Source organism: Gallinula chloropus (genome assembly GCF_964237585.1).
Source record: "Gallinula chloropus genome assembly, chromosome: 26".
Classification (NCBI taxonomy): domain Eukaryota; kingdom Metazoa; phylum Chordata; class Aves; order Gruiformes; family Rallidae; genus Gallinula; species Gallinula chloropus.
The window spans coordinates 4,363,804-4,390,224 of NC_140111.1; the positions used below are offsets into that span (position 1 = coordinate 4,363,804).

Genomic DNA, 26,421 nt, shown 5'->3' on the forward strand with positions numbered 1-26,421 from the left:
GTGAAGCTGTGGTTTCCTAGGCCCACTGATGATCTTCCTGCAAGCTTTCTGGTTTGCATGGCTTTATTTTTAACCTGGCCTATGGAAAAAAAGAGGAAAAAAAAAAATCCCCCAAACAAACAGGGCTTTTTTGGGGTAAGATCATGTTTTTACAGGCAAAATTCTCCAAGGTGATTTATACTGCAGGTGTGCAGTCTGGAACACGGAGGGAGGAAAAACCTGCTTCCCTCCCTCTCTCTCTTCTCCCTCCCTTTTCTTTTTAAAGGTCAGTTTTTATTAAAAGACAATGTCTCTTCCAGCAAAGTCCAACCCCAAAGCCAAGGTTGAGCCAGCAGCCAGGTCACTTACTGCTGCCCTGGGAGGGCAAGTGATTACCATGTTCTGCATTAGGGATAAAGTCTGGGGTTTTGGTTAAAGTACAGTGCCCAGGAAGCACTAGTTGTGAATGTGCAGGGCAGGATTGCCCCACAGTCACCTGAAGAATAACTCCTGGGATGGAGAAGAGGTCTCTGAGCCACAGACAGGCAGGGCTGGGTCTGTGGGACTGGCTCTCATGTGCTTCCCCACATCTTGAGCAATGGGAGAACCCACTCTTCCTCTATCTTCCTCCCATCACGGCTGCCCTTCACTCGCTCTCCCTCTCCAGGAAGACACCATGGGTCCTCCTCAACCCCAGTTGGGCTCCAGCCTTTTGCTGACAGCACCGGCCAGGGCAGCATCTCGCTGTGTGAGTGGCTGCGAGGAGAGCGCCGGCAGCGAGACCAGGTGCAGGAAAGGCAGCTGGGCTCGGGCTGCCTTTGGGGGTCCTTGTGTGTTCAGCTAAGCCCCTGACACGAGCTGTGAAAAGGCAGACCCGCACCAAGATAACCCATGGCTTTTCTCAGCCATGACACTTGCAGTCATTTGCATCTAAACAGGGGTGTGTGGGATCAGGGGGCCGTCTTGATATAAACTCAGCAGCTTAAAGGGAAGGGGGGAGGGAAAGGAGAGAGGGAGAGAGAAAAATAAGCTTATACCGATGAGAAAGAGCTAAGCTTCCTCCCCTACTGTGAGGCAGGGCGAGCGATACCATCCCAACGCTGCAGTCGTTTCAAATTGCTGCAGCATTCACACGCCCTTTAGCCATTCTGATCCGGTGGCGGGGGGCTGGGGAGAGCCATCAATAGGGATTTCCCAGCCGGGCTGGCGGGATTGGAGGGTGACGGCAGGACAGGGGAACATTGCCCCGTTGCTACGAGGTGCTCCTGGGGAATGCCAGTGCTCTGTGCCGTGGGTACGCTGGCCGGCGGAAACATTCTGCATTATGCTGGTAATACAGTGTGACACCGCGGGAACAATGGCAAATTGAGTGTCCCAGCAGGTAACGGGCCTGGCTGGGAGACAGTCGCAGTGGTGCACTGTCAAGACGGCTCTAATCCTCCCTCGCCAGCCCCTCCCCTGGTTCTGGGAACGCTGCTCCCCTCATTTCATCTCTGGGAAATTCTCCCGGCTCCTCGCCCAGACCCGGGGGAGAATTTCAAGGGGAGGCGTTTGTGTTTGCAGCTCGTTTCCCCCTCCTCTGCCCCGGCATCGTGTGGGGAGATCGCCGGGCAGACGCGGGGTCGTGGAGGGTGCTGGGTGGGGGGCAGCTCTGAGAGAGAGGTGTAGCCCCCTCACCCAGCCAAGGGTTGTTTGCATCCTGCTTCTGCCCGGCCATGGCAGCACCAGCTCCAGCTCAGCTCCCATCCCAGCATCATCCCAGCTCAGTAATCACTTGCCGACTCCATCCTGTGCCCATCACCCCCCGGGATGGAGAGCAAAGTCACTCAGCGAGGAGAGTGGCTCGTGTCCTCCGCCTCTGCCCCGAGCTGTCCTGGTCTGAGGCCAGAAGGGCTCGCTACCTCCTCTAATCTGATCTGCTTTAGCTCACAGGCCACCCAAATAGTCTTTGTCAGGCTGAAACACTCCAGTTGGAGCGGTGATCTTCAACCGGTGGCCATAGCCCCCAGTGGTCCCAATATAAGCAGTGGGTGAAGGGTATCTAAGGAAAACCTCGGTAGGTAGAGGTCAGGTCTCTGCTGACATTCCAGATGTGGGGAGGGCAAGGAGGGAAGAGTTTGAAATAAAAGGAAGTGAAAAACTGTGTTGCAGAACCACTGGCAAAGAGAGGGTCGAGCAACCCTGGCTGAGGGGCAGGTTTGGCACCTAGATCTGAGTTCCCCATGCTGCAGCAGAGGAGGGATGGACCTTTCTGCAGCATACTCCTACATACATACTCCTGAACTGCCTCTTTCAATTGTCTGTGAGGGGTGAATTTATCTCCATTTGAGACACACGACTTTGGGATGCTATCCCCTACCTCTGCAGAGAAGACTTCTGGCCAAGGAACAAGACCTGGTGCAGCAAAGATCTCCCCAGGGCACAAGGCAAGAGTAGGCGAGGGATGTGTGGGGAGCTGACAAGACAGCCCATGGCTCCTGTTCTAGCAGAAGGGGATGGTCACTGGTGGTCTGAGCCAGGGGAAGGCTCTGGCTTCATCCTACATCCACTTACAACTGTCCTGATCACTCAAACTACACCCAGGAGGCCCCTGGAAACACCTCCTGCAGTGCCCCCAGCACTACCCAGCTGCAGTGGTTCTCCAGGCCCCACAGCCACAGGCCACCAGCTGGATGAAGTCAACAGTCAGACTTGACTTCAAAATGAGTGGAGAGTGTACAACACTGTCTGCTTTAAAAAAAAACCAAATCCAAAACCTAAAAAAACCTGTCCAACAAAGGAAGAAAGCTGTAAAACCTGCTGAGTAGACCCAGGTACCTGAACAGCTGGGTCAGTGCTGCAGGAATCCACAGTCAAGTCCAGGAACCAAAGTTCCTGTTACTGTGCTGAGCAGGGGAACGCTGGAGACTGTTATTTACTGTGACACAATCAGTACAGGGGCCATTAAAGGCTACTTGAAGGTGAAAAGTTAAGGTGAGCAGAGGAACAAATGATGTGAATGGGCTGGACTTCAGTCTAGGTTGAAAAATCCAAAGACTTTAGCCACTGTCCTGCTTTCAGACCAGCAGAAGAGCCACCAGCCAGGGCACTAGCAAGGAGTCCAGCTGATTTCAGACTACATCACTACTTGGGTCTCATCTGCTTTGATTCCCTTCAGGATTGCTCAGTAATTAATGAGCAACTTCAAGGGTATCTCCACACACTCAGCACTGTGAGGTCACCGGGTGTGGTTTGGTCCAGGTGTATCTAACAGTAATTACTGGCTCTCAGGGTTTGTTCTGCCATCACCTGTATCATCTGAAACCTTCCCCCATTCCAGCTTCACCTCCCCTTCACCTAGCTGCAGGCATGGAGTCCCTCTCTGGGGTTCCAGACAAGGTATTACTCCAGTAACTCTCTTCTAAGGTCCTTCAAGCTCTCACTGAGTTTCTGTTTACACACAGGCACCCATTCTGGGTCCAATCCTGCACCCACTGTGTTTGGGGCAAATGCCACCCTTGTGATACGCAGAGCTGGAGCCAAGCTCCTCTCCCACACCCTCACGTCTGCGTGCGTTGAAGGGTGATGCCAGCAGCAGCTGATGCAGAAAATGTTCATTAAAAAATTAATAAAATAGGTTTTTTTACTTTTCAATGAGATTTAGATGATGCCCAAAGAGATTGGGAAGGAAAGCAGAAGTGTTACCTTCACAGAATCACAGAATGGCCAGGTTGGAAAAGACCTTTAAGATCATCAAGTCCAACCTCTCCTGTCCTGTGCTAAACCACATCCCTGAGCACCTCATCTACCCATCTGTTATACACACCCAGGGGCTGGGACTCAGCCCCCTCCCTGGGCAGCCTGTGCCACATCCCAATAACCCTTTTGGGGAGTAATTTTCCCCTCTCACCAGCTCTGACCCTGGTGCAGCCTGAGCCCATTGCCCCTTGTCTCATCTCCTGTCCCCTGGCTGAAGAGACCATCCCCCACCTCTCTGCACCCTCCTGGCAGGGCAGGGGAGGTGGGGAGAAGGTCTCCCCTCAGCCTCCTCCAGGCTGAACACCCCCAGCTCCCTCAGCTGCTCCTCAGAGGATTTGCCCTCCAGCCCCTTCCCCAGCCTGGTTGCCCTTCTCTGGACTCGCTCCAGGTCCTCAATGTCCTTCTGATGGTGAGGAGCCCAGAACTGGACCCAGCACTCGAGGTGCAGCCTCCCCAGTGCCCAGTCCAGGGGCACAATCCCCTCCCCAGCCCTGCTGGCCCCACTATTTAATACAGGCCACACTATTTTGGATACAAACCTCACCTGACAACCCCCGTGTTCCTTCGCAGCCACGCGGGAGTCGGCCTTCGTCCACGCCATCGCCTCAGCCGGGGTGGCCTTCGCCGTAACCCGCTCCTGCGCCGAGGGCACGTCCACCATCTGCGGCTGTGACTCCCACCACAAAGGGCCCCCAGGAGACGGCTGGAAATGGGGGGGGTGCAGTGAGGACGCCGACTTCGGCGTGTTGGTGTCCCGGGAATTTGCAGACGCCCGAGAGAACCGGCCGGACGCCCGGTCAGCCATGAACAGGCACAACAATGAGGCCGGCAGGACGGTGAGTACTCAGAGGGTCCAGCACTGGTCATCCATGGAGAGCCCAGTCTGGCCCCCATCCTGATGTGATGGGACCACAGTAATGGCTGGGCTAGAGCTTTCTAGGATTATTTCCCAGGGTCATCCATGGAGAGCCCAGTCTGGCCCCCATCCTGATGTAATGGGACCGCAGCAATGGCTGGGCTAGAGCTTTCTAGGATTATGTCCCAGGGCACAGCATTTCCACTCTCTCCAAACAGATGTTGGGAGATGTTGAGATGTAAGGAGATCTAAACCATGCCTTGCTTCCACCACAAACGTCTCCCAAGGCAGCATGTAGAAACCCAACTCCACTGCCCAAGACCCAGGTCAATGATGAAGAGGACTTTCCTCCCAAGCTACTCCTTCCTTCGTGCTCCCCATTGTAACCTTGCCCCACCCAGTGACATGTGGGACCAGATGATCGCTGTTGGTCCCTTCCCACTGAAACATTCCTTTCATGCTGTCAGTAGGTTCCCAGGCCACTGCCTGCTCTAAGCCTTTTGCAAACCTGGTGGGCTTTAACCATGTCCCAGTGAGACCCTTCCAGCAAACACCAGACACCACTTTTCCATTCCACAGCAGGTGGAGGTGGAACAGCACAAGCTTGAGCCTCTAACTTGTGTTAACAACTGACAGCTGCTGTTAAAACACCCCCAAATTCTAATAATCTAACAAAAATCAGTGATCCTTTTGCTCCACACAGGGGAGGTTTCTAGGGAAGGAAGAGCATGATGCCCTCAGATTCACAGTGTCATTCATTTTCTAGTACAAACTGTCAGACTGGAGGCATAAAATGAAGGGTTGTGACCAAAGCTGGGACAAGGGGGTCAGTCCACACCCACACACGTCAGAAACAGCCTTCAGCCCTCAACTTTCTGGGCTCTGATTGTTCACAGACACGTGATGGGGAGGACCCCACTGGAAGGATCAGACTTTGAGACTGCATTAGATCAGATTGGATTAGATTGGTTATGGGATTGGATGGATGATCAGAGCATCTGCCCATCTCAGTTATACTCTTCTAGTATGTGGTCTGTCTCCACCTAGAGATGTTTTCTGCCACACACCCAAGCTCCCATGCAGAACCCAAGCCCACACCACGCAGAACCCAAGCCCACACCACGCAGCACCCAAGCCTCTGCCTTCCAGACCAAGCGAGATCAGACGTATCAACCCAGGTAGCAAAGGCAGGTGGCTGAAAGCAAACACTGGGTGTCATAAGTCACTGGTAACCACCTTGTTTTCTCTCCCCTGGACAGACCATCCTGGATCACATGCACCTGAAGTGCAAGTGCCACGGTCTCTCAGGAAGCTGTGAGGTGAAGACCTGCTGGTGGGCCCAGCCCGATTTCCGGGCCATCGGTGACTACCTGAAGGATAAATACGACAGCGCCTCCGAGATGGTGGTTGAGAAGCACCGGGAATCTCGGGGGTGGGTAGAAACTCTGAGGGCCAAGTACGCTCTTTTCAAGCCACCAACGGAGAGGGATCTGGTCTACTATGAGAACTCCCCCAATTTTTGTGAGCCCAACCCAGAGACAGGCTCTTTTGGGACGAGGGACAGAACGTGCAACGTCACCTCCCACGGCATCGATGGCTGCGACCTGCTGTGCTGTGGTCGTGGCCACAACACCAGGACTGAGAAACGGAAGGAGAAGTGTCACTGCATCTTCCACTGGTGCTGCTACGTGAGCTGCCAGGAGTGCATCCGTGTCTACGATGTCCACACCTGCAAGTAAATGTTGGTAGGTCTCCAGCTGATGGGAGGTTGCTCCAGAGCAGGGCTAAGGCGTCCATCAACCCTGTGATCAGTCCCTATGTGGTGGCCTCACGCTTCAGAGGATGTATAAAAACATCCTCGTGCCCTTGGTCAGGGCAGACACCCTCACACAGCCAGCACCAGTGCTGCAGAGAAGGCTCACGGGATCTCACCCACACGAGGTGGTCCCAGGCCAGACCTGGCACTGCAGACACGTTAGATCCCTGACCTGCTGACTTTTCTCGGGCTGTTTGGCATGACAGACTGTGTGGGGACAGGCGAGGGCAGCACAGGTCTGAGTGAGGCACAGCCACACCAGCCTGTGTTGCTGCTACACACAAGAGCTTTCAGCTCCATCCTCCTCTATAGGTCTGGACCACTGAGATGCCAATAGAGGGCTTTGGGTGCAAATACATTCTGCTCAGCAAAAGCCAAACAAGTGCAGGTGCCACAGCTGGCACAGCTGTCCTGGGCTCAGCAGATGTGTTGAGGAGGAGGAAAGGAGCCAAACCCCCCTGTCCCCCACCAGCCAGGCTCCTTCCTTCCTGCTCCAAGATGATGTTGGAGACACACATGGGTCTGAGCACACAGCGGAGACTTTTATGGCCAATCCCTCACCCCCCCTGTGCCCCCTCTGCTCCCCACGGCCCTGCATCATCCTCTGTGATCCCTCTGAGGAGGACAGTGGGAAACCAGCACTGATCCTCTGGCATTTGGCCCCAGGTAAGAGCAGACCAGGTGTGGGAAGGCTGCCACCTCTTACACAGCTGCCACCTCCCTGCCATGCAGCTGCCCAGAGAGGTCTTGTGATCAGGATCGGGGTTAGATCCACCCAGTTGAAGCACCTATTGACTAAGCATTCCCCAACACGACCTCACAGCCCAGAGCAAGCTCAGAGCATCCTGCTGGGGACAGGGCACCCTCTGGGAGAGCTGCTACACCCGCTGCAGCACCGGGAACCAGCAGAGCCATGGCGAGGTGGAATCTGTCCAAGCCGCCTCGTCAGCCTTCCCCTGGTTTAAACCAGTTCATCCAGTAAGAGAGGCAAGGACAGGCGGGAAAGGGAGACCTTCACCTGACAACACGATCCCAGGCAGAGCCCATCCTTCCCAGAGGAGCTCTTGAGGCACCAGCAGTTTGCCCCTGAGGGGTCACGTCAAGCACCAAGGCCCCGTGCCGTGGGCAGGGCTTTAGGGCCCAGGCTAGGCCGCACGCAGCCCACGGCCCGTCTCGGCGCCGAAGAACGAGGACTGGTGCCCCCAGCTGCTCCCCAGGCCACATCCCCCTTCATGACCACATGCCCCTTCCTCTTGGGCTTCACATTTTCATGCCCCATTGACCCTTGACATGAGAGAGAAACACTCTCTCTGTGCTGGTGGGCTCCTCCACAGGCGATGAGGACCCACAACCACGTCCCAGCAGCGCTTCTCACACCCCAGTGATTTAACATAGAAACATTTCTGAACCATTGAAGCCCTGGCTTCTGCATCACCCACTTCTCTGAGGGCAAGAGCAGTACGTGGTACTGCAAGGAGCAATAAAACGGGTGCAGGAGCCCTCATCAAACCCAGCACAGAACGCAGCCCTGGCGCTCAAACCTGTGGCTGGAATCGGAGCAACATCCTCAATCCCTCCTCTGCAGAGCACGCTGGGGAGCTGGATTCATGCAGCTGGAGAAGCCTTTGCTTGCTGAAACTAAAGATCACAGGAGAGCTCCGAGAAAACCTCCCCGACCCAGAAATAAGCCGTCTTCTGATATGCATTCTATTTAAAATATATATTAAATTCTGTGTCTGGAAAGCCTCTAAGTACCTGACTTTAAGCAAAATCCCTTTTTTCTTTGGTTTTTTTTTGTTTGTTTGGGGTTTTTTTAATCAAGAAAAGGTATTTAATATTAAATAGAACATTTATTGCCTTGTAATTATTTTCCTGTAGCCAGGTATTCTAGCACTGAATGGAAGATCTTTTTTCCATCAATCTGCTGTATCCAAAGTTTTGTATAAAGTTGTAGAGGTCGATTTTTTTTTATTTTATATCCAGAAAATTTCTCTTTTTATAAGCATTATTTATTATACAATGTATATACTTGAGTTAACTAAGATTATATATTATATAAATATATATATTTGGAGAAAAATATATTTCAACTTGCTTTTTTTTTTTTTTTTGTGGTACATCATTAAAGAGAAGGTAAAAACCTGGAAATATGCACTTGCCATCTTGTGTGGTTTGCCTCTGAAGGTCCTTTAAATCCTGCTGAAGGACACAGAATCACAGAATCACAGAATGACAGGGGTTGGAAGGGACCTCCAGAGCTCATCAGGTCCAACCCCCTGCCAAAGCAGCTCCCTAGGACAGGTCACACAGGTCGGTGTCCAGACGGGGCTGGAATCTCTCCAGAGAAGGAGACTCCACACCCCCTGGGCAGCCTGTCCCCAGGGCTCCCTCACCTTCACTGGGGGAAAGTTCTTCCCCATGTTGGTGCAGAACTCCCTGTGCTCCAACTTGCAGCCATTGCCCCTTGTCCTGTCCCCACAGACACTGAAAAGGGGCTGCCCATGTCCCCCTGCATCCCACCCTTCACCTATTTATAAACATTCATAAGGTCCCCCCTTAGTCTTCTTCTCTCCAGGCTGAACAGCCCCAGCTCCCTCAGCCTTTCCTCACAGGGGAGATGCTCCAGCCCCTTCAGCATCTCTGTCCCTCCTCTGGACTCTCTCCAGGAGATCCCTGTCTGTTTGATCCCAGGGAGCCCAGAACTGGACACAACACTCCAGGTGGGGCCTGAGCAGGGCAGAGTAGAGGGGGAGGATCCCCTCCTGTGACCTGCTGCCCACACTCCTCCTGATGCCCCCCAGGATCCCATTGGCTCCCTGGGACCCTCTGGCTCCTCACACACCGCGATAGGCAGACGGATGCTGAAGGATGATGATAAAATGTAGCAAATATGGGAGATTTTAGAGCTGACCTGAGGTTTTTGTAGAGTGAAGGTCACCCTGCAGCCTGCACACAGCAGGGGGTTCCTGGGTTAAAGCAGGGTGTAGGATCCACGTTCCCCTGCCACCCAAGTCCTCACAGGCTGGCACCAAGTCACCTGTGATGGCTCAGACAGACTGACATCCACACTTCCTCATCTACAAACATTCTTCTCTCCATGAATAACATGGTGGGTGTTTCTGCAGCATCTCCCACACATTAATGAGGCTTTCAAGCACATGGAATTTTCCCAGAGCTCTGGCCTCAAACACACCTGTCTGAAGGGAAAAACAGATCAATCCTTCAGGGCTCCTCCAGTGATCCCCGATTTACAGGCAGAACTATTCCACTCACCTTCTTGCAGGGTGCTGCCCCAACTCCACACTGTGTGGGCACCAAGGGTGCCTGGCCCTGCTGCATGGCCCCACGCTCCTGCTGGTGCCATCTCCCATGGGATGCCAGGAGTGATGCCTTCAGAGCCACAGCAACTCCACAACAAGGGGATAAGCCCCCAGGGAACTGAGAAGTCAAGCTCCAACCACTCTGTGGGGCAAACAGCTCTATGAGCAGAAGCTATTATGCTGTCTGCCCCTCAGCCCAAGCCTTTCCCCACCGTGCTCCATCCCCCAGACCCCTTCCTGACACTTCCAGCCCATTGGGTTAATAACTCTGCTTGTGAGGCAGTTTCATTTCTAGAAGAAAAAGCAGCTGCAGGGTAAGGAAGGGGATGGAGAATTTGGCTTATTAAAGCAGTGGAGTTCTCACTATAAAGCTGCTCTGGCCCAGGCAGGGTGTCATGGAGAAAACATGGTGGGAAGGGGTGCCAGGAGTCATTGTCTTCTTCCACCTGCAGGAACCACCTTGGATGGATGGTTGGGGTGGGTGGGATGCTACACCCAGCACACACACACATTCCCCAGCACAGCAAGGCCCAGAGAACTCTGGAAAGGGCTGCACCAGAGATCACTCAGCCGACTCCTTAAAGACCACCTGTGGTCAGGCTATCCAGGCTGGGGCTGTAGTCAATCCACCCCACGCTCACAGACAAACCATCTCTCTATACACACCCCTCTGACTACCACCAAAGACACAGATGGCTCCCAGCTCATCACAAGTGGTTGTGCTTTTTATTGAATCCATTGAATGTGCAATTTCACCAGATATTTATTCAGCAATATAGTTCTGGACAAAGACACAACACAGTTTACATCAGTTCCTCTGAAATATAAGTTAAGGTGTGCTGCTGTCACTGGGACAGGCAGAGGGGAAAAGAAAAAAGGAACAAATAAATTCACAAGATCATACACAAAATGAGAGGGAATAATAACCACTGGGACTCAGGATGTCATCACAATACAACAGCACTGCCAAAAGAAACCAGAGTGGAGTGACTAAAATCCTCCGACTGCTGTAAGGGTGCACTAAGGACCTACAGTACCTTCAGCTTTGGGCCTGAAAGAACGTGAAGCACCCTCCTTCCCTGGGAACACAGCTTTGGGTACAAGCTGCTAGCCCTCAGCAGCGTGTCTCGTCAAGTTTAGGAAGCTCCACTGACTAAGATCTCATAAATGGCTTTGATTTCGTGCCCCACCAAACTGAGGTATGTTCCATGAACCTTATTAAACGTGTGGAGCCAAGGATCCAGAGGGGAGTAGCCTCCTGCAGTCCTCCTCAACAGCATCTGGCTGATGTCAGGTGACTGTTGGGAAAGGACCAGGGAGCAGAAGTCTGATACATTCCTTTATCTCAGTGCAAAACCATGGCAATACACACCTCGTGCATCTGCAGAGCTTGGCTTCCTCTCTGTCTTGAAGAGGGGATTGCAACCTTTGGTAAGATGGCAGAAGAATGAGATGCAGTGAGGCTGGCTGCTGCCAAAGCTGCTGCCTCCACTGCACTCCTGAAGAGCTTCCAGGCTGGAATCAGCAGCTCTCAAACTGTTCCTCAGTTAAGGAGCAGCTTTGATGCCTTAAATACTGGCTTTGGAAGTTTCCTCTACCCTGATCAATGTACTTCCCTGCCTTCCTCCAGTCCCTAATGCCACTGCCAGCTTCTCTTGTCAGGCCACAAAACACCTGGCTATCAAGAGCAGGTATTAGCATCTGGGTGAGTCTGGAGCTATTGTGGGCCCTGGCTTCAGGCTGTCAGCCTGGCTCAGTGCTCAGCGAGGCGCGGGGTGAGCTAAGGAAGCAGTCAGACCGGGGTACCACACAGCAGTACTTCAGTACATCTTCACCACAGACTGTCAGGTTTTTTATTGGGAATGAGGATTTCTTTCCTATCACAGGATGCTGGACACAAGTGAGCAGTAGCTTCAGAACTTACAGGACATTTCCCCCATGCTACAATGAAATGAGAACGCAGCCTGGCCTGCACAGAGACAGAAGCAGAGTGTGCCAGGAGACACTTCCACATGACATCAGGATAGTCAAGACAAAGAATAAAGATACTGTATTGCACTAAACATGCAGATTCCACATTGGGCTCTTGGAAACAGGGGAGCATTTCACTTTGTCCAGCGTGTTGAACACAGAAGAGTAAAGATCCCAGTGTATATTCTCCAGGTTGGTCACTTTTCCAGCTGTTGATCTTGCACTTGGTCCACCTTCAGTCTAGGGAAGGAACTCTTGCAAAAGAAGCCAAATCCATCAAGAAAGCATGCACATGTACAACAGCATCAAGCACACACTGGAACCCACTCACATGTAGCCAGGATAGATACTGTTGTGAGTTTCCCCAGCACAGGTACTGCCCTACATGTATTAGAAAGTCATTTTCTAGGAGATGCCACTGTCAAGACTGAGCTCAACTACTCCCTGTGACACCTACAGGGGAAAGAGTAGGACATCCTTCTCTCAGACAAGAGAAACACAAGAAATCAAAGTTCCAGATTTTAGATAAACAGCTGGATTATCACTCTAGCAGAATCTCTTCCAATTTACTTCAGTTACAGAAAGCTACATTGCAGTCTGATAGCTCATTTACATTTTAAAGTCACAGGTAAATTAAGAAAAGCACAAAATTCAGGCATGCAGGTTCTCAAGAAGCCTTCAAGACCTCCCCCCCCTCCCAAAACAACCAGCAGATAGCTGTAAGAACTGATCTGACACACAGTTCTGAGGTCAGACACACTGAGCTGCAGGTTCCCCCCAGAGAGACACTTGTTTCTAAACAAGGCTTTAAAATAAAAGTACTTACGTTCCTTCTTCTCTCAGAAGAGCCAGGAATTTCTTCACTCTATACTCAGGATCCATCTAAACACAAACCAAAACAGGTCTCCATTAATGTGTGTGGTGGTTTCACCCTGGCTGGAGGCCAGATGCCACCCAAAGCAATCTGCTAAGTGGAAAGTGGGGCCACAAAGACAGTGGGAGAGCTGTGTGTGAGCTCTGCCCGTGCATCGGGCTGGCCAGAGATCAGCCTGTTTGTCTGGATGTTCTGCAGCCAAGTCGTGCAGAGGCAGCACTGCTCCAGAGAAAGAGCTGGTCAGCACAAGCTTTGCAGCTCTTGTAGCCAGGAGATGAGGAGATGAGCCAGTGGGGGACACACAGAGGTGTTTAAGTGGCAATATGCACACTGGCATCATCCCACGCTGCCAATTCCAGGCTGGCTGGGTGAAAGCCAGGACCACTCTGTGTCTACCTGTGCCCTTCCAGAGCTGGGGCAGCAAATCAGACAGTCAGGAGCAGAAGGGACCAAAGATGTCCTCAATTTTGCTCTGGCTTCATTACCCCTTTGCTGTAGTTTTGTGTGGTGGGGTTCTGGTGGAGTTGGGGGGCTGCAGGGGTGGCTTCTGCAAGAAGCAGCTGGAAGAAGCTTCCCTCAGGCCTGACAGAGTAAACACCAGGTGACTCAAGGCTGAACTTCTTGATGACCAAGGCAGAGCCCATCAGTGATGATCAAAGCACCTCTGGGAATCACAGTGAGGAGAAAAAAAATGCAAACAGCTGCTTTGTGCCCCCAGAGAAGGGAGTGAGAAGGTGGGACCAGTGAAGAAGGGGGATAAAGTGAGTCCTGACCAGTTTACTTTAGAGAAACAGATACCAGCTGCACAGGGAGCTGGATGAAGCACCCACAGCAAGTCCTGGACAAAAGAAAAAGTGGCTGAAACCCCAAGTTACATAGACAGGCAAAGCAAGCTGGGAACCAGAGCTGCCAGAGGCCAGGCTTCACCAAGAATTACCAGCACACACTTGCTCAACAGGCTTCAGGTTGCCCTCAAAGGAAAGGGATTTAAGGGAAAGGATTCTTGACCATGAGCAGAAAAGAGCACCTGAGAGGGACCCCTGGCCACCTCAGAAAAGACACACAATACTTCTGTAGATACTAGCAGCAAAAGTGTCTGCTTCTGAAAGGACTTCTTCAGAGGAGTTACTCAGGGTGGCAGCCCACCAAATGCTCAGATTTGATTCTCCTCTATGGCCCAAACTCACAGATTCTCCATGAGAAAGAAGATTTGGGCAAACAAACTGCCAAGTTTGGCTTGGCTGACAAAAGTCCAAACCCCAAACTTCATCTTCCTGTTGGAGCTGGAAAGACCTGGTTCCCATCAGATGATGATGTTGAAGAGGGTGGGGAGGTGTCTGTTACCATCTACACACAAGCTTTCTGAAGGTGGTGGAGGCCCCATCCCTGGAGACATTCAAGGTCAGGGTTGATGAAGGTCTGAGCAACCTGATCTAGTGAAGATGTCCCTGCTCACTGCAGGGGGTTGGGCTAGATGGGCTTTAAAGGTCCCTGCCAACCTAAAGCATTCTATGACTCTATGAAACCCTGGAAAGGTCACCACATGCAGAAATAACAAGAAAGGACCAATCAGACTGTTCTGCTAAAAACCCCAACCCAATCTGAGAGGGGTGTACACAAACAAATCACTTCATTCAGCTGTGGTACCACCACCAGCTGACATAGAAGCTTGCCAGTGCTGGGGGTGTTCTTCACAAACCAAAGATGCTGCCTCCAGCCCCTCTTTGCTCAGCCATAAGAGAGGCACCAGGGTGAGACACTTTGTCCATCATCTTTACTGACAGTTTCCACAGACTCTTTGGGAGGGACAGCATCTGTCTGCAGCCACAGGATCTCCTCCAAAAGCAGGAGGCTGAAAGGCAGCAAAGAGGCCAACTTGATCAAACAAATAGCTTAGTGAAAACAGCAGATACAAATCCAGAAGGTTGATCTGCCCCGGATGGAGCAGAAGATGGTGTTAGAGTGCAAAGAGGAAGCAGGTTGTGTCCTGCAAAAGAGGAAGAGCTGTTAGCAAGCAGCATGTAGGATCTTCTGTAAAAACAGCATGGAGACTGTGACATGAATCAGACAGGTGGGAAGAGAATGGTTGTCCCTTTTTGGGCAGTGAAATCTCCCCAGGGTATGCCTGGCAGTCCTCAGAACACAAAGAAACTGAAGAGACTTCATTACCTTCAGTGCAGGGAAGAGGAGATACTCCACCAAGATGTGTGTGCCCTGTAAACCTGTCCTGAAAGTCTTGGTGTGCCCAGAGACAGCGTTCAGTTTGAAATAACAGAGGTGCTGGGATCTGATGAGCTTTCAAAATAACCTCCCATGTGTGTTTAAACATTGCAGAGAAGCAGCTTGGATTACTTCAGGTTTTATTTCTGCTAAGCAGAAGTTCCTGATTCAGGAAACACTGGAGGTGCAGAGAGGGACTTTCTGGAGAGCTGCCTGGCTCCTTCAGGCAGGGAGGAGAGAGACCTTAGATTCTGGAGTGTTGCCAGCAAGGACCAAGAGCAACCAGACAGACAAAATAAGCTGAAGGAGCATGTCCCCAAGCCATGGAAAGAGAAGGCTCACATATCCAGCAGCACCCCAGGGTAGGGTGAAGCTAGTGTGGCACCCGATAGCGCTGTGAGGTGATCCATGTACCACTTCCAAACTAAACTTTCCTGGCTTCATGTGGCAGATCCTGAGTGTATCCATTCATCAAAGACTTCTTTGGAACAAGAACAGAACATCAGTGCAGGACACTCGGTGTCTACAAGATGACCAAATTATGTGACACTAAATATGAGTGGTTCAACACTAAAGGAGGCCAGGAACAGCAACACACAGAGTCTGAGGGAAATTAAGCTGCCAAAAAGTGTGGGCTTATGAGGCTCATAAACATGGTAACAAAACAACCCAAGATACCAGAGCAATGCAGTGATTCACTGTACTCCCAAGAAAGGATTTTGGTGTTGAGACACTGGTTCCTCAAGACTTCAGTGTGAAACAAACTGAAAGTCATCTGAACAGCTTAAGAATCACAGAATCCCAGACTGGTCTGGTTTGGAAGGGACCTCAAAGATCAGAGAGTTCCAACCCCCCTGTCACAGGCAGGGACACCAACCTCCAGACCTGGAGCTACACAAGGGTGACCAGGGCCCCAGCCAACCTGGCCCTGAACACCCTCAGGCACGGGGCACCCATCCCCTCTCTGGGCAGCCTGTTCCAGCCCCTCACCACTCTCTCTGTAAAAAACTTCCCCCAATATCCAATTTAAACCTTCCTTCTTTCCTTCATCTTCACTCCGTCCCCCTTGTCCTGCCAGTCTCTGCCCTTTAACAAGCTGATTCCCCTCCTGTTCCTCTGCTCCCTTCAGGGACTGGGAGGCTGCAATGAGGTCCCCCCACAGCCTTCACTTCTCCAGGCTGACCCAGTCCAGCTCCCTCAGCCTCTCTCCGTAGGGGAGCTGCTCCAGCCCTCTGATCATCTCCGTGGCTCCTCTGACCCCTCTCCAACAGTCCCACATCTTTCTTGTGTTGGGGGTCCCAGCTGGGGCCTCATGAGGGCAGAGCAGAGAGGGACAATCACCTCAAGAACACCTACTTACATACAGTGTACACTGTGTTGACTAAGTCTAGTACAACAAAAACCACAGTTGGATTCAGTGACTGAAGAGAAAGACAAGTGGCAAAAATCTATTCACCACAGGACCTTATCAGCTGAACTTTAAGAAATCTCATCCATCACTTGGAATTTTTAGGGGATTTCAGATTCAAATCTTTTTAGAAAGTTGTGGTCCAGCTCAGTTAAAAAGAAAAGGAACTGGTCTGGGGCTTGTCATTTGGTGAAATTCTGTGTTCCTGTAAGAATGAACCAGAATGACATCACTGTGGTCTTCCAACACACTGCAGACATGAGTCTTCTGCTCAGGGAGAGCCTGGTTTGCTTTCCTGTGTTTATGGCAGTTCAGCACATGGAGTCACATATAACACCTCTGGAGAACTGCTTCATGTTTAGCTTCCACCTATGCTGTGACACAACTGCCTGAGCTGTGTGTAAGTCACCTGGCTGCAAACCACCCGTGCAGGGCAGCAAAAGGTGGATTATCAATCACCTGTCCCTCCATTGTACACTGCCTTGGTTTGCAAGGAACAGCACAGCCTGGCTTCTCCCTGCCTGATCAGTCATGGACTCACCTACAAAACAGTGGTCTGGTTAAAAAAATAATGCCTAAGACCAGTTTACCTGTCCAGAGAGTCTAGGGCAGTGAGAAGCCTCCCCATCTGCAGCATCATAGGTGTGCGGCCATGGGGCGATGCTCTGAGCAAGTCTGGGGTAAGCATTTCCAGCCATGGTCCTGATTCAGAACAGCCCATAATTTACATAACCTTCACCTCTGGCTTTGAAAAGAACCAACACTGAAGGTCAAAGCAGCAGAAGGAACCGTCCTGTGTCAGAAGAAGGAATCCATTGTCAAGGCTGAGCGAAACGGTGCGCCGGAGCCGGGCAGTCCCTGCAGGCCTGAGCCCCTTAAACACATTTAATACATGTGAGCAATGACTTACTGACTTGCCTGTAGGTATGGAATTAAAAGCCAAGGAAGAAGAGGAAAAAGTAATCTAGATAAATGACTTTATTCCCTGAGGTGACATCCAGTCAGAGCAGATCCTCAGCGCCGAGCAAGTTTTAACAGAATTGTGACTAGCGAACAGAGGGATACATGACTTATATGCTGCTAAACTACATGCCTCTTAGCTTATGCTCAGCCTCTCCTAGGAAGATCTAAGGACGGTTCACTCAGCTGCACTAAATCCATTTGATGTGAAAAGAGAGTGTGTGAGAGGAGGAGGAGGAGGAGGGGGGGGGAAAGGACTCCGAAGGGCGCTGAAATGTCAGCGGCGGCGGATTAGGGCTGCACGCTACACCCTCTCATTTTCAGCATGCACACACTGTTGAGCAGCAGCTTGATGCTCCCAGGCATAGCTGCTGGCTGCGGGGGAGGGTTAAGAGCTACATATTTCTACCCTCTGCAATTATTTGCTTTAAAGTGCTGAAAGTGGCAAAGAAAGAGAAGAGCAGCTGAACAGCCTGACAGATTTATCTTCTGCGGGGAAGGAGCGCATACACCTGCACAGGCACCTTCTTAGAAAAAAAAAAAGACAGAAAACTCCCAAGTGATTGCTATCTGGAATCTTAACGTGCTGGGTGCAGAGAAGAAATTTCATGAAAGGTAAGTTAATCCAATCCCTCCAGTTGCCAGATGCTCCTCTCTGAAGTGAGGCTCCAAACAGCCCATAGGCACTGTGGTTTTAAAGGTCTCTCCGCAGCCCAAGACCCGGTGATTTCTTTGTTCAGAGAATTTCCTCTCACTGTAGCTCTTTTCTCAATTAACCTGATTCAAAGGTTCCTACCACACAGCCAAAGTAGGGAGTTTACAGAGAAGTGGGAACCTCTAAGACTCATCTATTCATCCCCCCCCCCCCCAAGTCCTTCCCAGACCAGAAACATCCTTACTTGTAATGACATTTCTATCAGCATCAGCAGCTTCTTGATACCGATCCAGACAGGCTTCCCTTTGACATTCTGTGCAATAGTGCTGCGTTCCTTGTCTTTGAAGTTACCCAGGAGCTGGGGGAGGAAAAATCATTTAAAAAACCACTAAACAACAAGAGATTGTCAGTAGGAACAATGCTACCCAACTCAGGAGAAAGGGAATGTGAAGCTAGACACCACCCAGCTTAGAAGGAAGTGTTTTTGCAATATATCCAGACACTTAAGATTCTTTTATTCCATTGTGGTGCTTTTCACACCATCTCTACTCAAACAGGTAGTGATTCTCTTCCCTGATCCATCCCAGGCTTTCTCTAGAAGCAACATGGTGGCTCCAACCACACCAAGTTTTCCAAACCTGCCCCAGGAGTGTCCAGGTCCTTGGTGAGACTGTGGGTGTGGCAACATCCCAAATGTGAACAAAACATTTCCCTGTTTATTTTAACAACCCTCAACATTCACTAAATTTCCACTATGGCATAGAGTAAGAAGCCACCAAGGGCACAAATTTATAAAGAACCTATAATCTCTTCAGCACCAACCACCTTCATTTGATGTTGTTCCAATTAACAAGAGCTTGGCACCCTCCAGGATTTAAGTGCCCCCAATTTTATTCATTACCCACTTCTATATCCTCAGAATCTTTCAACCCTTCCACAAACTTTCTCCCCATTTTCTCATTTTGCTGATTTATCTTATGAAAAACCCAATTCAGAGAAACCCAACGTGATGTCCCAACATCACAGTTCTCAGTGGGACAGCGTTCCCAAATGCAGAGCTACTGTAAAAAAAATCTGCTGGGAACTTTGAGCTTATCTGTCATCATTCAACCTTCTTCTCACCTCCAAAGCCTCCATCAGCTGCTCCCCTGTTGCAATGTTGGGCACGTGAATGGTAGTGCTGAAGGCATTCAGCATCTCCATCTCCTGCAGGACATCTTTGCGGCTGGTGGTGCCGATGATCAGGAGCTTGCGGCCCTGTGCACACAACAGAGCAGGGGTCAAGAAAGGGAAAACAAGAGAGGAACCAGCCTTGGGGAGCTTCAGATAGCTACAAAGGAAAGGTAGAAAACAATCATGTAAAAATACCACCTAAAATAAAGTTAATAGAATTAAGTCCGTCGGTAATTGAAGTAGACAACATCAACCACACTAGACTACAATCAGACTCCAGAAGTCAGAGTAATACCACCAACAGGGTCCAAAAATGATTACCTTTCTTTCTAAATTCATCAGTATAAATAGCTGAATCCTCATTAAAGTGTGAGCAAATCCCCAATCCCAAGAGCTGAATTACGGGTGAGGTCCCGGGGGAACAGCCTGTCTTTGGAAGTCCTGTGGGTACCATCAATTAAAGGAGGAGGGGAATGGTTTATTCCCAGGCAAAACTCACATGCTGGCAGCACACTGCAAGCAGAAAGAGGTCCACATGTCTAAAAACACTAGTAGAAAGCTTCACAGTCACTTATTTGTTTCCTTTTTGATGGTTGTCACGCAGCAAGGGCAGTAAAATGTTTTACAAGTTTATCATCTGAGCAACTGAGTCAGATCTTGCAGGCAAAGACAGAAGAACAACGTAATCAGAGAGTAAGTGAATGGCCTTTGAGCCTTGCTCCTGTAAGGAGGAATTCAGAAAGCCCCATCAGGGGCTCATTTGCAGCTAAAGCACCTAAGGGACTGAGAAGAATCAATGCTGCTTCCAAGAGAAAAACACTTTACCTACATGGAGATAGAATTTGAGATGTGCTCATCTCTGGGAGGGGCTGGTCCAACAGTCCCAACACAGGCTTGGAAGCTGGGTGAGTCCCCCAAGAAGTGTGAACCATCATCTCCTCCTGACCCATGGAAGTGTGGGGTAAACACCTCTGATGCTCTCACGTTACCAACTCAAAGAGGGGCTCTGGGTAAGAGAGAGAACTGATTCTCCCCACTGTCAGAATGAGAAGATGGGGATTACCAGCAGACTTCAGGGAGAAAATTTCACCTCAATTCTGACTCACTTTGCCTCATGGTTGCTCTGGATTTGCCCAGCACACCATCCTCAGTGAGTTTTTGTTTGATTCATGAATAGTGCTGATACAGCTGATATTATATATGCTGGAACATGGTTAAAAAAGGGGCAGGAGAATTCCTGCTGCCTCATGCATAACCCTGTAACAAGGCACACATCCAGTCAGCAGCTGAAACAGTTTTCTTGTTACATAGGTGCAGTACTGGGGTACAAAGGAAGCCAAAGACAGACCTGAACAGAACCACAGCCTCCAAAACATACCCCAATCCCCTCACCCAATGCCACACCAGCCACTGAGACCAAATCTGCTTTGCAAGCTACAGCCACTCTTGAAAATAATCACTTTAAAGTTTATTACTGTATGTAACTCCCAGTGTGGGTAAGGGATTGTGTCCTTACCAGTCTCCCCTGTGAACTGTGAGCATCTGAAGGGGAAAAAACATGCTCAACCTCTGCCAGCAAGGCAGCATCTGTTCCCAAAATACAGCTAACAGCATGTGTACAGTGCCTGGTACAGCAGATAAGACTTCAATCAAGGGAGTAACAACTTGCAGCCCAACTGCTTGAAGGATGCTACCTGGTGCAATGCTGATGGAGATCCATGCTTGCTTATAACAGAAGTGGAGTCTAGTTTGGGGGTTCATCAGAGACTAAAAGGTCTCAGCAGGAAAGGATGTGAGCAGCAAAGAAATGTCATTAGTGAGGCGAGTTTTACCTCCTCTAACTTCAGGTGTCTATGCAGATCTCATTCTCTGCATTGCCTTCTCTGTTGATGGAGCCCAGATGACACATACCTCCTCCCAGAAAAGCTGCCTACACTCTGGACTCATACAGCAAAGTATTTTCCAAACAACTAGTTCAGTCAGAGAAAACCAAACCGCTGAGAGCCACATTTAGCCAGATGGATCCCAAACTTGCTGTAAATCAGGCCAGGGGACAATTACCACACACACAAAAAAATGACTCTAAATGAGTTATTACCGTTTAGGAAAGCCACTGGAATCAGTCATTGTGGGCAGCTCTGTGAAAACAGCAGCTCAGTGCTGAACCATACTCCAAATGCAAACACTTGGACAGTTTTAGAATGGGAAAAAGTAAACCAGAAGGCATTATTCTGCTGTATGAATCCAGGGTGCTCTGTAAGGCACTGAGTGATCCCAGCCATCTCAAATACGCTGCTGAGAGATCAGAGGAAAGCAATGGGGATGGTCAGGAATTAGGAGTAACTTCTTTAAGTAGGCTCTTGGTAAAGGGATGGGGGTAAACAGAGGTGTGTGAAATCCAAGACAGTGTCAGGAGATGGGGGGGGGGGGGGAAACTGCTGTTCCTGAAAATAAAACCAAGGGAGCAGCACCTGAAATCAGCAGCATCAGTTGTACACTGAGCACCAGGACACTTGCTTTCACCACACAGGTACCTGAACTCAAGCAGGGGACTGAAAATTGAAGCTTTTTCAGCTTTGCCAAAGCAAGAGGACAAGTCAACAGAGGTCAGATCCATCGGATCCAAAAGCTTTTACACAACCCCCTTCAGATCCACTCTCAGGACCCTGAACCACTGATGACTGACTGGCTGAGGTGGCTGCTCTGCAAAACAGGGCTTCAGAGATTTCACAGCTCCACCCAAAGCATAGGGATTTTTTTCCCTTGCTCTTTTCCAAGGAAGCTACAAGCTTCAACTTGCTACCTTTAAACTTGACCCACTGGAAAGCCAGTTGCAGTAAAACAAGAGTAATCTCTGCTGTATCAATTACTGAAAGAAAATGAAGTGTCAGGAGTTTCTGACCTACAAGTCAGGTAAATTCTGCCCCAGGGTTTATCAAAAAGTGGGAAAAGCCATGGAGCCAAGCTGAAAAAGCTGCCCTCATCCAACTACTCCACAGTGACATCACAGGATTTATTCTTCCTATTGTGAGATGTACTACCACAGCATCCCCATTGTCACAATCCTTCACACTTTTGGTCAGTAATTCCAGCAGCAGCCCCTCCAAAGGCAGCATGCCCCATTCTCAGCCCATACAGGCTCAGGATTCAAGCTGAACAAGAGAGCAACTCTTCAGAACTTGGGCTTTTTAGCAGGTTGACATAGTTGCTATCAGGCTCATTACCAGGGAGTTCTAGGCCCAGTTCTTCCACCAGCAGAGATCGGGTACAGACACATCCCTCAAGTCTGGAGTCATCCTGTAGGCAAAGGAAGTGCCCCAGTTTAGAGCCCAAAATCCAGCCAGATACTGGGAGATACCCAGTATAGGTGTGCGTGTCTTGCCCCACTGCCTACTACAAGTGGGATAACTCCAGATGCCATCCCTGCTCCAGGGGTTTTAGCTGAATAAAGAGCATAATCAGTCAGAGAACTACAGGGTGTAGAGATCCTAAGAGGAAGAAGCTGTAATTAACTGTTTTATGAGACCGATTCCTCTAACACCATGTACCCCACTGCACTGACTACCCAAGACAAACCAGAACATAGAAGATTTACAGACTCTGCCAGAAGCAAACGGGAGCCTCAGGATGTCAGCAAAGAATCAAGTGATTGAACTGCAGCAAGTCTAAGCTGCCCTTGGTTAGAGGTGCTCCTACCATGCTATAACCAAGTACCAGTGGAGACTGATGCTCAACTTTGGACCCTTGTACATTTTTATGCCCACGTTTGGGCTGTCAGCAAATCTTCACACCTAAGGGGAGAAAAGACTCCCCAGGATTACAAGCATAAAGGTAACATCACTGTTGACTGGAGTTGCTCCTGATTCACTCCAAGTGATGTGGAATCGGGGATGCATCTGGGATTGTATCAAACAAGGAGATTATTCCCCCTCTTCCCCCCGTCGACTTTCATCCATCAGCAAAAGCCTCCAGCATCCCAAAGAGGAAAGGGGCTGGGGGCCTCTGGGAGCTGTGGAAGAGCATCCACAAGAGTGGTGGAGAGCATCTCACTAAGCCAGCCATTTCATAACACTGCACAGATTGTACGTCCAGCTTAGCGCCGGGATGCTGCCATGGTCTTTCACCCTTTGAGCCGATTGTTAGCTTTTCACAGGAACCAGCAGGGAAGCACATGTGAAACCTCTGTGGGGCTGGTGAGTGTCTCCATGCCTTGTGTGACTCTGCATGTAGATGAAGCAGCTTCGGCTTTCGGAGCTGCTGCTGCTTAGTTCTCAGAGAAGTCCTTTTCTCCCGCTCGGCTCCCTGCTGCGACAGTCCTTTTCAGTCTTTCTATCCCCCCTCCCCAGTCTCTTCTCCTGCACAGCACAGAAACTTGAGTGAAATAAAGACCCAAGAGAACATGGTTTATTTTCTTCTCTTCAATCCATTTCAGAAAAGCTTTTTAATTGGTTTAAAAGAAAAAGATGCTAAACAAAACACGATGTTTTCCAGTCTTCTTGAACCAGTAGTAATAGATACCACTATTTAAGCACTGAGTGCAACTAGCAAGCATGAGCCACAACCAGGAATTTAAAGATGGGTTTTAGTTTCTTTAAAGTCTAACGTGTTTACTCTCAAAACTTCTGCAAAGTACAAACAAGCCAGAAAGCCCAGAGAACCAGAAGCTTCACGTAAATCCTATCGCCTCAACAGGATGAGGGGAGTCTGGGAGGCAGCTTTCACAAACCAATTCAACAGAGACATATATCTCAATGCATAATTAATAAGGTTTCATCCCAGAAATGCTCCTCTTACACACGCAGCCTACAGTAATTGTAGGGAGCTGCTTGCACATTAAGTATACTCTCTGCAAGTGATGTGACAACACCGTGTGAATACATAATCCGGGCCACAAAGATGGGAGCAGCAGAGCCGCGCTGCTGGAACGCACCCTCTGCTTCCCACCCGCTCTTTTGCTTGTGGTTTCCACTGTGTTGCTGTTACCATCACTAAGCTTTGCCAATCAAGGCTGTATTTCAGGCCCCTCTAGCTCCTGACACAGCCCAGAGCCTCTCTGATAGCAGCAGGGAACAGGTATTGGCTCCGCAGCATCCTGCACAGGGACACGGCGGGCACATCCCAGGACACTCCATCTGTATGAGGAATGAACCCCTCCATGCTCCCAATCCCATAGAAATTGGAGTTGGTTTGGTACCACTGACACTACTCATGGACATTTAAAGGCTGTATCTGCATCTCAGATTACAACAAACCCCCTCAAACCAGCCACGGCTTCCAAATAAATTACTCCCCAAGGGAAGCAGGAGCTGGGAACAGCGTTGATTAACTGGCAGTATGATCTCCCTTGTGGGATTCTCACTTGAGTTTAAAAACCCCAAGAGTCTCCATGCCCAAATTCAGTATTTTTCACAGTAAACATTCACAGCAGAAGTGGCCTTTTCCTGGGGTACTGTGGGTTTTTTTTAAAAAGAAGATATCCCCACATGCCATGGCTATCACAGGGACACGTGCCTGGAGGAACCCCATCAGCAAGGTCAGCCCAAAGGGTCTGTCCAGCCCAATGTCCTAATTTCCACACTAGCCCACAGCAGACACTTAGGAAAAAAAAAGGAAAAGCAAAAAAAAAATCCACTCCAACACATCATCAATCAAACAGTGACATTTCCTCAGAAAACTCTCTCTCTACCCTCCAACAATTTATGGCTTAAGTCACCATAATATTGGCTGTCAAGGCAAAGTCTCCCAGCCTCAAGGGCATTTCAAACATTGCAGAGTGCAAATCTCCAGCAACATGCATAAACTTGGCAAATATCTGTGAGCTTCACAGCCTGCATCCTGCTGTCAGGGAGACCTGGGTGCCAACAAAAGTGCATCCAAGCAGCGAGATACGTTCAGGGGACACACAGAATCACCAGGTTGGAAAAGATCTTTAAGATCATCAAGTCCAACCATTCCCACATCCTAAGTTAGACCATATCCCTGAGCACCTCATCTACCCTTTTTTTAAACACATCCAGGGATGGTGACTCAGTCCCTCCCTGGGCAGCCTGTGCCACAGCCCCACAACTCTTGCCAGGGAAGAACTTTCCCCTCCCATCTGCTCTGACCCTGCCCTGGGGCAGCTTGAGCTCATTGCCCCTTGTCCCATCTCCTGTCCCCTGGCTGAAGAGACCATCCCCCACCTCTCTGCACCCTCCTGGCAGGGCAGGGGAGGTGGGGAGAAGGTCTCCCCTCAGCCTCCTCTTCTCCAGGCTGAACACCCCCAGCTCCCTCAGCTGCTCCTCAGAGGATTTGCCCTCCAGCCCCTTCCCCAGCCTGGTTGCCCTTCTCTGGACTCGCTCCAGGACCTCAATGTCCTTCTGATGCTGAGGAGCCCAGAACTGGACCCAGCACTCGAGGTGCAGCCTCCCCAGTGCCCAGTCCAGGGGCACAATCCCCTCCCCAGACCTGCTGGCCACCCCATTCCTGACACAAGCCAGGATGCCATTGGCCTTCCTGGCCACCTGGCCACACTGCTGGCTCATACTCAGCCTGCAGCCACCCAACACCCCCAGGTCCTTCTCTGCCTGACAGCTCTCCAGCCAGTCTCCCCCAGCCTGTAGCGCTGCAGGGGGTTGTTCTGTCCCATGTGCAACACTCTACACTTGGCCTTGTTGAACCTCATCCCATTGGTCTCAGCCCATCAGTCCAGTCTGAAAACACAACGTTAAAAAGGACAACTTAGTATTTTACGTTCCCTCAGCAACTGAAGCAAATGAAGGTCTATTGATTCATGGGAACAGGCATTTCCTGGCACTGGGGGAACACCCAGCAATAGGTCAGCCATTAGGGGATTGCCATCCTGACAATGGCATGACAAGGAGGATGGAGTGAAGCTAAAGGAAGGAAGGTTTAAATAAGGTATTAGGGGGAAGTTCTTTGCAGAGAGAGTGGTGAGGGGCTGGAACAGGCTGCCCAGAGAGGGGGTGGGTGCCCCATCCCTGGGGGTGTTCAAGGCCAGGTTGGATGGGGCCCTGGGCAACCTTGTGTAGCTCCAGGCCTGGAGGTTGGTGTCCCTGCCTGTGGCAGTGGGGTTGGAGCTCTGTGACCCTTGAGGTCCCTTCCAACCCAGCCCATTCTATGATTCTATGATCATCAAAAATGGTTGTGCTGGGGCACACAGCAGCCTCTCTGTCCCATCTTATGTTGTAATCCAAGTTGTGTGTTAGCAACTTCACATGGCATAGAGAGCTCTCTGGGAAAAACCTTTGTTCTCCCAGGTTGACAGTCACAAGGGGAACTTCAGGGCCTGTGGCATTATAATTTAGTTCAAAGTTCTGTATTTGAAAGGTCTTTTCACCAAACTCTCTAATGAAAACACCACTCACACAGAAGCTACCTGTTTCCAGGACATTAAAAATTTAAAAAAATAAATTGGGTTCAACCAGGCTGTGCTGCTCTGCTGCTTTGTG

At 50.2% G+C, this 26,421-nt stretch overlaps 2 protein-coding genes across 2 annotated transcripts in view; one reads left to right on the forward strand and one right to left on the reverse strand.

Moving 5' to 3' along the window:
• The window catches only part of WNT3 (Wnt family member 3), a gene marked incomplete at both ends in the record, with an annotated part of 42,633 nt that extends 36,321 nt beyond the window's left edge, over positions 1–6,312 (forward strand). Inside the window, 2 exons of the mRNA XM_084275663.1 lie at positions 4,288–4,553; positions 5,833–6,312. Of these exons, the coding sequence (XP_084131789.1) occupies positions 4,288–4,553; positions 5,833–6,312 (746 nt within the window). The remainder of the gene's footprint in view (positions 1–4,287; positions 4,554–5,832) is intronic.
• A 5,106-nt stretch (positions 6,313–11,418) lies between these two features.
• Positions 11,419–26,421, reverse strand: part of NSF (N-ethylmaleimide sensitive factor, vesicle fusing ATPase) — a gene marked incomplete at its 5' end in the record, with an annotated part of 56,576 nt that continues 41,573 nt past the window's right edge. Inside the window, 4 exons of the mRNA XM_084275624.1 lie at positions 11,419–12,133; positions 12,507–12,562; positions 18,042–18,155; positions 18,920–19,054. Of these exons, the coding sequence (XP_084131750.1) occupies positions 12,118–12,133; positions 12,507–12,562; positions 18,042–18,155; positions 18,920–19,054 (321 nt within the window). The 3' untranslated portion in view covers positions 11,419–12,117. The remainder of the gene's footprint in view (positions 12,134–12,506; positions 12,563–18,041; positions 18,156–18,919; positions 19,055–26,421) is intronic.